Source organism: Podarcis gaigeae, assembly GCF_964106915.1.
Source record: "Podarcis gaigeae genome assembly, chromosome: 10".
Taxonomy (NCBI): domain Eukaryota; kingdom Metazoa; phylum Chordata; class Lepidosauria; order Squamata; family Lacertidae; genus Podarcis; species Podarcis gaigeae.
The window spans coordinates 24,481,047-24,492,966 of record NC_139686.1 but is presented as its reverse complement, the minus strand read 5'-3'; the positions used below and the strand labels follow the sequence as shown (position 1 = coordinate 24,492,966).

Below are 11,920 nucleotides of genomic sequence, written 5' to 3'. Positions count from 1 at the left end.
TGAATGAAATACCCATCTCTCCATAGGTGGTTCACCACCACCCCAAGAACAGCATGCATGTAGGCTGGGTGCACACTCAAAGCACATTCTTCCCTCAGAGAATTCTGGGTACAGTAGTTTGTTATGGGTTGCTGGGAATTGCAGCTACAGTGGGTAAACTATAGTGTGCCCAGAATTCTTTGGGTGAAAGAATCTGCTTTGGATATGCTTTAAAAGTATAGATTATTATTTCATAAACAATAAGTACAGTTCCCTGTCCTTCAGCTGAGCTTCCTTCCAACTGGTAAGATGCTGCCTGTTCACGACGACCAAAGCTCAGCATTAAGCGCAACTGTAATCTGAGCTCAGGACTGCTGCTGAAGTTTCTTCTTTTCCACTCTCTGGAATTTTCTGTCCGATGAGGATCAACCAAGAGTGGGAGGAGGAAAGTCCGCCACTTCTGGAGCCGCATCGTTCAGCACATCTGGAAGCAGTTTATGTGGCTCTCTCCACATAAACTCCAGCAGGGCAAGGTCTGGATTCTGAGTAGCTACGTAGCAGCAAAGGAAGGAAAGAAAAAGCAGTCCCAAATCAACCACAAAAGAATTTTGAAAGGCACTTCTCCATCAAAGTACTTTTGCAGGAACTGCAGAGAACCTTCAAAACTCTCGACTGCAGGATTTCAACGGCGATCCCATGAAAGGGGAACTTCTGGAGTGAATGTTTACAGCACTGGACCATCCAGCTACCTAGGGAACTTGCCTTGCAGTTATTTTTTTCTGGAGAAAATTCCCTACTGCCGAGCTGCCTTTGAAAGGTAAAACATTTAATTCTGCAGGAAATTATGGCAGTCCCAATTTCCGTTTCTGCTCCCTCGCTGCACTCTCTAGTTTTGTCATACGATCTTGCAATTGTGTCTGGAGATTGTCAATATTCAGTAACCATTTCCCAAGTGTTCCAGTAAATGTATTAAAAGCAGTGAGCTGACATGATCTCATTTTCCAAAAATGAAAACTCCTGCCCTCCACTACACATATTAAACAAATAGCGCTGTGTTTTTTTACTATGGGTCTCCTAAAGTTCAGATCCTAGATTTTAGAATCTGGTGCAAATTACACAGATTAAGGTTGTTTTGTGCGAAAACACTTGTAGCTTCAATGACTGCAGATGGTTTGGGACACCAGCGATGTTTTATTTACTTACAGTAATTATTGAGTAGAATTTCCGTGCCTGAAAATGGAAAATGCATGTTTCTTTCGTGCCAAAAAAGAGATTTCAGATATATGATATTTTCTTAGATCAAAATGAGTTAGTTCTTTGTGCATGTTACTGAAACCTGGTTGTGTATGCAGTTCTGAGAGCACTGCTCTACACGGGGATCTCTCCACACGGGGATTTATTTGTTTATTCTGGTGCTGAGCAAACCCTCCCAAATTCTATCCTTTCTTTTTGGACAACCCCCATGAGAATTACTTCATATCTCTCTCTCTCTCTCTCTCTCTCTCTCTCTGTGTGTGTGTGTGTGTGTGAGAGAGAGAGAGAGAGAGAGAGAGAGAGAGAGAGAGAAACAGAGAAAAAAAATAGAATTTACAAAAATAGAACAAAATAAAAGATTTAAAATCCAGATAAAGCTAACATATTTTTTTTTTTACTAAAACAACTAAAAAAAGTAAGCATTATTGATTAAATTAAAAATAGGGAGATACATGTCAGAATGAAATTATGCCCTTAAAACTAAGAATCACCAGAATTGTCTGAAACGGATTCCAGATATTTTTGGGTAAAGCTGGAGGCCTTCACTGCAAAATGAAATGCTACTTTCTAAGTTGTGAACTGATAAGTTCCTTGTAACAGAAAGCTTAATTTTTCCTTCTGCAATATTTCAGGAATAAAATCTCTACAGATTTGGGGAACATGTAATTACAGTATTGATGAATCACCATAAGAGACAATATCATCTTATTATAGAAAATCAAATATAGGATCATAAAAAAAATTTCAAATGAGAATTATAAAAAATTCATAATTTTATGGCTAGAGCTGTGGCAACTAATGCCAACTCCTTTTTATTTCCTTTAAATGGTGGCTGAATCTGATGCTGGTTAAATAGCTGAAATCAATGTAAACACAGACCCAAGCAATTATTTCCAAGCACCGTTCTTCCAAAGCACCTACTCTGTAGATAAGACACAAAGATGAGATTCACAACTACAGGCCTCTATAAGCATAGATGACATTATTCAGTCTTGTGAAGGCCTTTCATGATCCCCCCATGTTTTTTTTTTCCTTTACAGAACTTAGTTAAAGTGAGTGGTTGCTAGAGGCAAAGGATAGAGTTGAAAGAATTAAATGGAACTATGTGGGGGTCCAGCCTTAGAGAAGATGTTCTCTGGGGAGTTGTTCTCTGGGGGACTTTTGCCTTTGTTATGAGAGAAAAACTGCTCTTTTCCCTTATGAGGTACCCAAGAGCCCATTCTTTTGTAGGTTCTCTATCGGTAGGAGAAAATAACAGAGACCAACCAGAGAATATTGAGAAGCAAAGCAGCTGGTAAGCCTGATCTTTATTAAAGCTGTTGCAACAGGGTGCTCCCCCCCACACACAGGAGGGGGAGGAGGGACCCCAAACCATGTGCGCAAGCCCTTATATAGACATTTAAAATTGCCTGCCCTGGAGTCCAAGACCACACCCAGAAACATCATACATACATCACAGAAGGGGTGTGGCCCAATACCACCCCCTTAATACATCAGAGAAGGGGCGGAAATCTGGGTGTATTGTTTCTTCCTGTCTGCCAGGTTACCTGATTGGATTATCTGGGCATCCTGGCCACTCTTTTGTTGTGATAACTACTCAATTCCTGAATCCAGGTCACAGGTCTACACCCTTAAATGTACCCTTTAGACAGGATTTGTGAAAGAGACAATGGGGATATTTCCCATTTCCATCAACCTTGCGGAGAAGTATTTGAGGTCATTTTGGGAGAAAGAAAATGGTTTCAGGACTTTTCTGTAGGTTTCAGACATGTGGTTTACATATTTGTATGTGTTTGCGCGGTACATTTATGAACATCTATTAGACATCACCTTGCCGACAAAGCTCCGTATAGTTAAAGCTATGGTTTTCCCAGTAGCGATGTATGGAAGTGAGAGCTGGACCATAAAGAAGGCTGATCGCCGAAGAATTGATGCTTTTGAATTATGGTGCTGGAGGAGACTCTTGAGAGTCCCATGGACTGCAAGAAGATCAAACCTATCCATTCTTAAGGAAATCAGCCCTGAGTGCTCACTGGAAGGACAGATCGTGAAGCTGAGGCTCCAATACTTTGGCCACCTCATGAGAAGAGAAGACTCCCTGGAAAAGACCCTGATGTTGGGAAAGATGGAGGGCACAAGGAGAAGGGGACGACAGAGGACGAGATGGTTGGATAGTGTTCTCGAAGCTACCAGCATGAGTTTGACCAAACTGCGGGAGGCAGTGGAAGACAGAAGTGCCTGGCATGCTCTGGTCCATGGGGTCACGAAGAGTCGGACACGACTAAATGACTAAACAACAACAACAAATTATATATATATAAGACCTTAAAATTCTTATAACACCTTATAGGAGCGACTGTTTCTCTCTCCCACCTCCTGGGCCTCAGATATGTTAATCCAGTGTGCCATTGCAGTCCTCAAGCTATATGGCATCTGTAGTTAGATCCTCTACATGTCTAGGTATATGACAGATACAGGGGTTACCTGACTGTGCATAACTATCAAAAGAAAGGTGGCTGGTTCTCAGAATCCCCACTCAAAGTTGAAGCTCCCCTTATGGTACAGTTCTCAGACTCAGGCTGAGACTAACATAAGCTCAAGTTTTGCTGTATACAGAGACAATAAAGAAATTGGTTCAAGTTTAGATATATCAAGTCAAAACAAATCCATGTATCACTCTCACAGCTCAGGTATATATAGTCGGGCCATAAGCTGGATCATTTTGCCCCATGGTTTATATTAAGGGATATAACAGAGGAACAAGAAGATTGTGCAGGTGAGGGTAATGGATTCAACCCATATAGAGTAACCTTGCATGAAGTGGAAGAAAGCAGATGTGGTAGGTATTGCACCACAGTGAGGGCTCAGAAAGATATTTGTGTCTTTCCTACATCTTCTCAAAAAGGACCACTTCACATTTGTGGCTCTGTATTGAAGAATAAGACCAAGTTATGTTCTTTTCCTTTCTTTTAATGGCAGAGGGTTAAATGCATTGAGTTTGCTCCTGGAATGCACCTCTACCTCTGCTGGGTAGATTTAAGATGCTTTCCATTCAAGTCAAAGGCAAAACCTAACGTTATTGGGGTTTCAGCCAGTAACATTTAGTACATACTAAATGTGGATTATTTTCGCCTTCTCATCTTTGTCTCCTATTTCTTCTTTCGACCACAGATTCAGACCAAAATAAAGGACCGTATGGCTCTCTTACGAAAAAGTAAGACACCTTTGGGGGCTGGGAGTTGCTTTAAATAATTAGATCCCTGGTTTGGAACTGAAGTCTGTAGAAGAGTCCCTGCTAGTGGTAGGGGGGTGAGAAGTTTTTGAATATCTGCAGCGTTGTCCGTAGATGGTTGCAGAGGTTGGCAGCAAGGCAACAGTGAGCAGCATCCGGTGTTCAGTATCAGGACCTGCGACAGCACACTGAGGGAGCTAAGACCTTCCCCTTTCCATCTCATGCTGCTGCTTCCAAGTGGGATGATGAGTCAGCCTAGTAGCAGGAGAAGCAAGGGAAGGAGGTCAGAATTGGCCATCTGCTAGTCTGGGAATCAGCTGCTGCCACCCCATCCTGGCTGACTCTTCACGCTAATCAATAGCAGCAGATTGCCAGGCCAGTAACCATTTGTGGCCAACTCCCATGCTCAAAATTGGTGGCAGCCAAAACTGGCTGGTGAGGAAGAAGGTAGCTAGTAGCAGCACTGGCAAGTCTGGGGGTCTGGATGCTCAGGGGCAGGGGCTCCAGGCCCGGCAGGTGGAGGAGCCAGGAGCCAGCAGAGCAAGGTAGCTGCTGGGGTGCTGCTGTGGCCTGTTATAGCTATCGCTCTATGGCTGTCCTGGTCTACTCATCCACTGCCTCTTGTCATATTGTAGTTTGCAGCGCCAACTGTCTTTGGCCAAGCAAACTGTAGTGTGATGAGACTCTTACGTTTTTATTATATATAGGAAATCTATCAAGGTTTACTCGATGGAGTAAACCTCATCGAGACCAGCTGAAATACACTAAAGTCCCATCAAATTCTGAGTAAACGTGCTAAGGATTGTTACTGTGAATATATTATTAACCAGCTTCTTTTCCATTTCAGTTAATCAGATCCTACTGTTCCTTCTTGTTTTGACTCTCTGTGCTATTCTATATAATAAAGTTCACAAGATGCCATCTACCATGCTCAATAATGATCCAGGTAGGCCCCTATAGTTAGAATCTGTTTCTTTTTGTACATTGCCAAGACTGAATAATTTCTGTTTGTAATACAGGATAATAGAATCCATGCTTCTGTCGCTTTCCCTGTTGATATTGTTTCTGTACCCTTTTCAGCTCTTGGTGGCTGACAATATTTCAGGCCTTGTTGCCATATTTCCTTATACTGATGTTCTTACATGGGATAAGAAAGTGACTTCTGCATAGGTGTGAGCGCAGGTACAATATCAGAAGGAAATACAGCAGCCAGGAACATCAGGTATACGAAATGTAACAAACCCAAGTGGCACATTAGGAGATAAACATGCCACTTTCATTTAGGCTGTCTTATTGTTTGTTTGTTGATTTATTTATGCATACATACATTCTATACCACCAAATCAATAAAAATATATTATCAAAGTGGTGTGCATAAAATCAATATGAAATTAAAGGTAAAAGCATAAAGAAGCAAAGAACAGAACAACAGAAAGCAGGTTCAAGTGGCAAGGTAACCTTGAGTAAATAAAAATGTTTTAAAGCGGCATCTTAAACTAAATACACCTGCCTAATATACAAGGGCAGTGAATTCCACAAACTTAGATACTCAGATAGAATTGATTTTCAGCAACACTGTCAGGGATTCTTTAGCTGACATTCTTGCATTGCAGGCAGGAAGATTAGATGCCTCTTGGGGTCCCTCCCAGCCCTAAAATTCTATTATTCTGTGAACACTACTCTCTATCCCACTCTTTAAGGGACTTCCATAAAGTGCTAGTTGTAGCAGAACGATATAAATTGTGTGTAATAACACATATGGTGGTGGTTGTTACTCTTTTTATTGTTATTCTTACCAGTTGATTTGGAGAGCCCTGAGGAAATGGAAGAAGAAATCCCTGTGGTGATATGTGCTGCTGCAGGCAGAATGGGTGCAGCGATAGCAGCAATCAGCAGCATTTACAGCAACACCGATTCCAATGTCTTGTTCTACGTAGTTGGACTAAAGAATGGCATTCCGCATATCAGGTGAAAATAATGTGATGGGGAAATACAGGGCTCAATTCTGTGCTTAGGATCCGGCCGCTGAAGAGCCATGTAACTTGTTGGGTGCCCACGTGGGAATGGCTGAGGAATCAGAGCAGTAGGAGTCCTGCTGGGATGCTGTCTAAGCAGTCTAAAGACAACGAGCTGTTTCCTCAGCTCACGTTCTAGTATGTGACAATGCAGGGAAAAACTATGTCTAAAGCTTAGTATACTGGTGAGCCAGCTGAGCAAGGGGCAGAAGATCAAATATCTTCATCCCAGGACCTGTTGGAATTCCATATGGAAGGTCACACCAGTAAGCTGAAACGCTGGACACTTCAGGTGACTGAAGAATGTCATTTGGAGCGTAGAGTTTGGAAGGGCTTAGAAATTGCCCATAATATTTTCTCCCACTATTCCATATTCCACCATATTGCAGAAAAAGTACCGTGTGTAGAGAAATGGAGTGGCAATATGACCAGGGATAAGGGGATAGAATGAGCAGCAAGGGAAGCAACAAAGACACTCATCGCTTAAGGTGTTCTGTCATATATTCCTTTCTCTCTCTCTCTTTTGCATCTAGAAAGTGGATTGAAAATTCCAAGCTGAAAGATATAAGGTTTAAAATTGTGGAATTCAACCCCATGGTGCTAAAAGGGAAAATGAGGCCAGATGCAGCACGGCCCGAGTTACTTCAACCTGTGAGTATGCAGATGTCCGTAGAATGGGGGTCTCCAAACTTTTTGGGCCAGCAGGCACATTTTAAATTTCTGTGGGCACTAGTCGCAAAATGTCTGCCCTGGGGCACATAGCATAACATGAAAGGAGAGGAGTACAGTCATTGCTGCTCCCTTCCCAACAAGCTAATTGTTTGTGGTGGGAAGTTATCTATGTTCTTCTGGTCCTGGTAGTGGAAAACTATTAGGCAGTGCTGTTGCTGCCTAATAATAGCAGGCAGGACCAGGGAAAATATACACAGTCATGGTCTCTTGTACATGCAGCACGTGTGCGTGCACACACTCCCTGGACACATACAAGCCACAGACACACATGCATCTCTGTGTCTCTCTCACAAATGCAAGCACTTCACATATAAACAGCCACACATACATATCCCCCTCACTCTCTTCTCAAATGCATCTTTCCCACTGTGTCTTACATAGATCACACATACACAAACTGCACATGCATATCTCTCTCTCTCTCTCTCTCTCTCTCTCTCTCTCTCTCTCTCTCTCTCTCTGCCCAAGTGCACACAGAGATCATAACTGAGCACACCCTCACCTCATCCAGAAAAGCCCCTCCAATCTTCCTGCAACCAAATCAGCCTGAAATATCAAAAAGATTGACTGGGAGTGACCTAAATCTCTGCTCCATACTGCCTTCATCAGATCACACACCTGTGAGTGATGCTGGGACAAAGAAACAATGGCTACTCCTGCTTTATGAAAACACAAAGGCTGGTTATTACCCAGGTCTGCTTTCCCTCCACCACTGAGGATTGGAGAGTTCGTGTTTTTCAGGCAGGTTTGAGTCCAATAAACATTATTTTTTTATAACTTAAACCAGCAAAACACACAGACACATCCCTATGCATTATGTGTTATTAGAATGCACTCTACCCCCAACAGGATATTGCTTGAATGATGAATATTTTAAACTGAGTATGTGAAATATAATGTTGAATGTCTTACGTCTTCTACTTTGCTGACTCCCTTTTTAATTTCAACAGTTAAACTTTGTGCGGTTTTACCTCCCTCTGCTTATTCATGAACATGAAAAAGTGATATATCTCGATGATGATGTGATTGTGCAAGGTAAGTTGTTTGTCCAGAAAAATAAGCCCTAGAAGGTTGAAAATCACAACCAAAGCCTATATTCTGTAAGTCTATCATCACCAAAAATGAGATCTGGAATGGATTCCTTTGCTCAGCCCTGTGCCCCAAATTTTGAAAACAGAGGTAGTAATGCTACCAGAGCCGTCTTTCCCATAGGGCTTAGTGGTGCATTGTGCCAGGGCGGCAGCCTTGCAGGGGCTCCCCCACAAGTGGGGGAGCTGTGCAGCTTTGCCATCGGCCTCCCCTTTCCCTACATGCCTGCCAGCTGCGCCCTGCCAACCATAAGGCTGGCAGGCATGCAGCTTCCCTCCCAAGCCTCCGCGGGGATCGCTCTCCTCCTGCAGCGGCATGGGGGAGAGTTGGGCCCCCTGATGGCTGGCAGTGCGCAGCTATAGCCACCCCAACACTATCCATGGTAATTTGGGGGCGCTGGGCGGATATTTGCACCCAGGCACCACATCTGCTAAAGCCGGCCCTGAATGCTACACACTGAAATCCTTCGAGGGTAGCAGGTTTTTGCATCAGAAACGGGTGAGCAGTAAAGACAGCTAACATGGTAATGAGTACAGACTTATGGGGCTTCTGAATAAGCCTGGCTTTTCTTTAGGTGACATCCAAGATCTGTATGACACCAAACTAGCCCGTGGGCATGCGGCAGCTTTTTCGGATGACTGTGATTTGCCTTCCACTCACGAAATTGTGAGAAGCATCGGAATGCAGGTAAGAAGTCCTTGCAGCACAAAAAAACTCACGTATTTCCCGACTCATTCTCCCGAGTTCATATTTCTTCCCACGTCTTCCTCACATTAATCTCTGGGACCTGAGGGGGCGGGCATTGGAAACATTTGATTTCTGGTGCTGCACTGGTATGAGGGAGGCAGGCTGAGAAACCTGCAGACCTTCTGGGAAAGCGCCATAAAAGGCCTGCAGAAAATCAGAGGTGCTTGTCACAAGGTGTTATCAGCACAATGGGAATGAGCTATTTAACTGACTTTCAGGCTGCATAGCCTATGTGACTCTTTACTACTGTACTTGCATCAAGCAATGGATTCTGCAATTATATTTTATTTTCCATGTTCACAATGTTGTCTTTCAATCTGTTGTGACCCACCATGATATGAATCCTAATAAAATAAAAATAAATACAAGCTAATAAACTTGCCTCCCCAAGTCCCTAAACATGTCTTCTGTTCTCTTCCTCCACTACCACCCCCTGCTCTGAAAATCTGGGACATGGAATGAGCTAGTACCAATCACAAATATAAACTTTTGAGAATATCTAGGTTAATTTATAGTAATCACATGTTTTGTTCTTCCCCCTAGAATACCTATATGGGGTTTCTGGACTACCGAAAACAAACAATCCGAGATCTTGGCATAAGTCCCAGCACATGTTCCTTTAATCCTGGTGTCATTGTTGCAAATATGACGGAATGGAAACACCAACGAATCACAAAGCAATTAGAAAAATGGATGCAGAAAAATGTAGAGTATGTATAAACAGTGCACTCTCTCTCTCTCTCTCTCATATCCTCCCTGGGTCTGGTGTGGACTAGCATACACACTGCAAATTCTCTGCTTGGTGTTCACAGCAGGCCAGCTTGGGTGTTATGCCTGTGCCACCGATACACTCAGTATTTGAATGGACCATTAAAGGTGATCATTGTGATAGTTTTCTCATATGCACCCTAGGAGGATGGTACTCTACATACAAGTTGTAGGCTGAATCGATTCTGATGTTGTTGCTTTTTAAATCTCAGTATCATCACAAAAAATCCAGTTTTCAAGTCAATGATGCAGCAGACTAAAGCCGCCCCAGGGTATTGTCTAAAGGCACATGAGGTCACCAGCTTCCTGAAGCTAAGCAGGTCTGGGTCTGGCCAATGCTGGCTGTAGCAACACCTCAGGTTCCAAGATAGAAGAGAAGCAGGTTATAAATGCAATAAAATTAAATCAGCTTCTTTTACTTCAGCACATCCTTTTGGAATGAAGGAATATGCTCAGAGAGCTTATCAATGATAGCATTTATACTATCATGTAATGTTCCAGACTTGCGAACTTAAATGAAAAGGAATCCTAAGCTTCAGTTTCACAACTATTTCAAAAGCTCTTCTCATCTAAATAAATTGTGCTGTGCCTTGCTATTCATTGAAAAGGTATTCTAAACAGATCTTTCAATTCCCGTTGATATATTTTCCAGAGAAAATCTGTACAGCAGCACTCTTGCTGGAGGTGTGGCCACTTCTCCAATGCTCATTGTATTCCATGAGAAATATTCACATATTAATCCTTTATGGCATATCCGACATCTAGGTAAGTTTGAGACTTGAGCTGTGCAAGCTGAAACAAAAATGCAAAAGGCCTTTAAGGGTTCCTTAGAATGATATTGTATGAGCACCGCAACCCTAGAGTCATCCGCGACTGGACCTAATGGTCAGCGGTCCCTTTACCTTTTTACTGCCAACCTAGCAGTTCGAAAGCATGTCAAAATGTAAGTAGATAAATAGGTACCACTCTGGCAGGAAAGTAAACAGTGTTTCAGTGTGCTGCTCTGGTTCGTCAGAAGTGGCTTAGTAATGCTGGCCACATGACCCGGAAGCTCCCTCGGCCTATAGAGCGAGATGAGTGGCGCAACCCCAGAGCCGTCCGCGACTGGACCTAACGGTCAGGGGTACCTTTACCTTTACCTTACCTGTATAGTTTGAAGCTGTGCAGACTGTAAGAGACAGCACATACATCAGATTTCTTCTTTGCAAATTAAATCTGTTGTTCTCCAAAGGCTGTTGTTACAAATGGGGCAGGGCATGCGTAGGGAGATGAAATCCTGGTGCACATGTACAGCTTTCTGGAATTATTTAAATATAGCTATGGATTGTGAACTAGCCATAGTTACGTATTTACTGTAATCCTGTGCCCACTTATCTGGGAGCAAGTCCTGCTGAACTCAATGGGACTTACTTCTGAGTAGACATGGATGGGATGGTGCCGCAAATGACAGAGCATTAAGCAAGTGTTTATGATGGACTGGAGGAAAGCCGCACTATTTTGTTTAAAGAGTGAGGAGTTTTCCAGTAAGGGCTATAAAAATCTATCTAATTTCCCCCTCTATAGGCTGGAGTCCAGATGCCAGGTACTCAGAGCACTTTCTTCATGAAGCCAAGTTACTTCACTGGAATGGAAGATACAAGCCTTGGGATCACCCTAGTGTTCACACTGACCTCTGGGAAAAGTGGTTTGTTCCTGACCCTTCAGGAACTTTTAAACTGATCCGTCCTAATAGCTGATGCTGTCATTTATATTTTTAAAGGATCAGGATCAGTCATTTGCAGCATGCACAAGATACTTCATTCTATGCAATATTTTGCGATGCGAGTTCACCTCCTTTGTTGCATATAAAGCTGCTGCATAAGTCTGTAACTAAAAGCATGGCTCAAAACGAAGAGTTCGTTGGGGCCCTGATGAAACAATCACAGTTTGGGGAAGCTTCAAGTCATGCCATTAGGGCTACAAGGCTTAGGGAAAGTACTTTATAAAAACAGGGACTACATTTTAAGTCATACTCTGTAAATAAAGTTTGTTTCTTGCTGAGAGACCAAATACTGTTTCTTGCAGACTGTAACACTTTTTGAATAAAAATAAGGTTTACTTTAAG

General features: G+C 42.7%; 1 protein-coding gene across 2 annotated transcripts; it reads left to right on the top strand.

Moving 5' to 3' along the window:
* The first annotated feature begins 379 nt into the window (after positions 1-379).
* Positions 380-11,920, top strand: GLT8D2 (glycosyltransferase 8 domain containing 2). 2 transcript variants are annotated; one of them, XM_083700823.1, is made up of 11 exons: positions 380-796; positions 2,464-2,527; positions 4,405-4,447; positions 5,313-5,411; positions 6,265-6,433; positions 7,014-7,131; positions 8,163-8,247; positions 8,876-8,988; positions 9,592-9,758; positions 10,469-10,581; positions 11,380-11,920. In XM_083700823.1, the coding sequence occupies exons 3-11, from the start codon at positions 4,429-4,431 to the stop codon at positions 11,550-11,552; spliced, it is 1,056 nt and encodes a 351-aa protein (XP_083556949.1). In that variant the 5' UTR covers positions 380-796; positions 2,464-2,527; positions 4,405-4,428; the 3' UTR covers positions 11,553-11,920. The 2 variants fall into 2 exon arrangements, with proteins under 2 accessions (XP_083556949.1, XP_083556948.1); XM_083700822.1 differs by lacking the exon at positions 2,464-2,527 and having other exon boundaries at positions 385-796.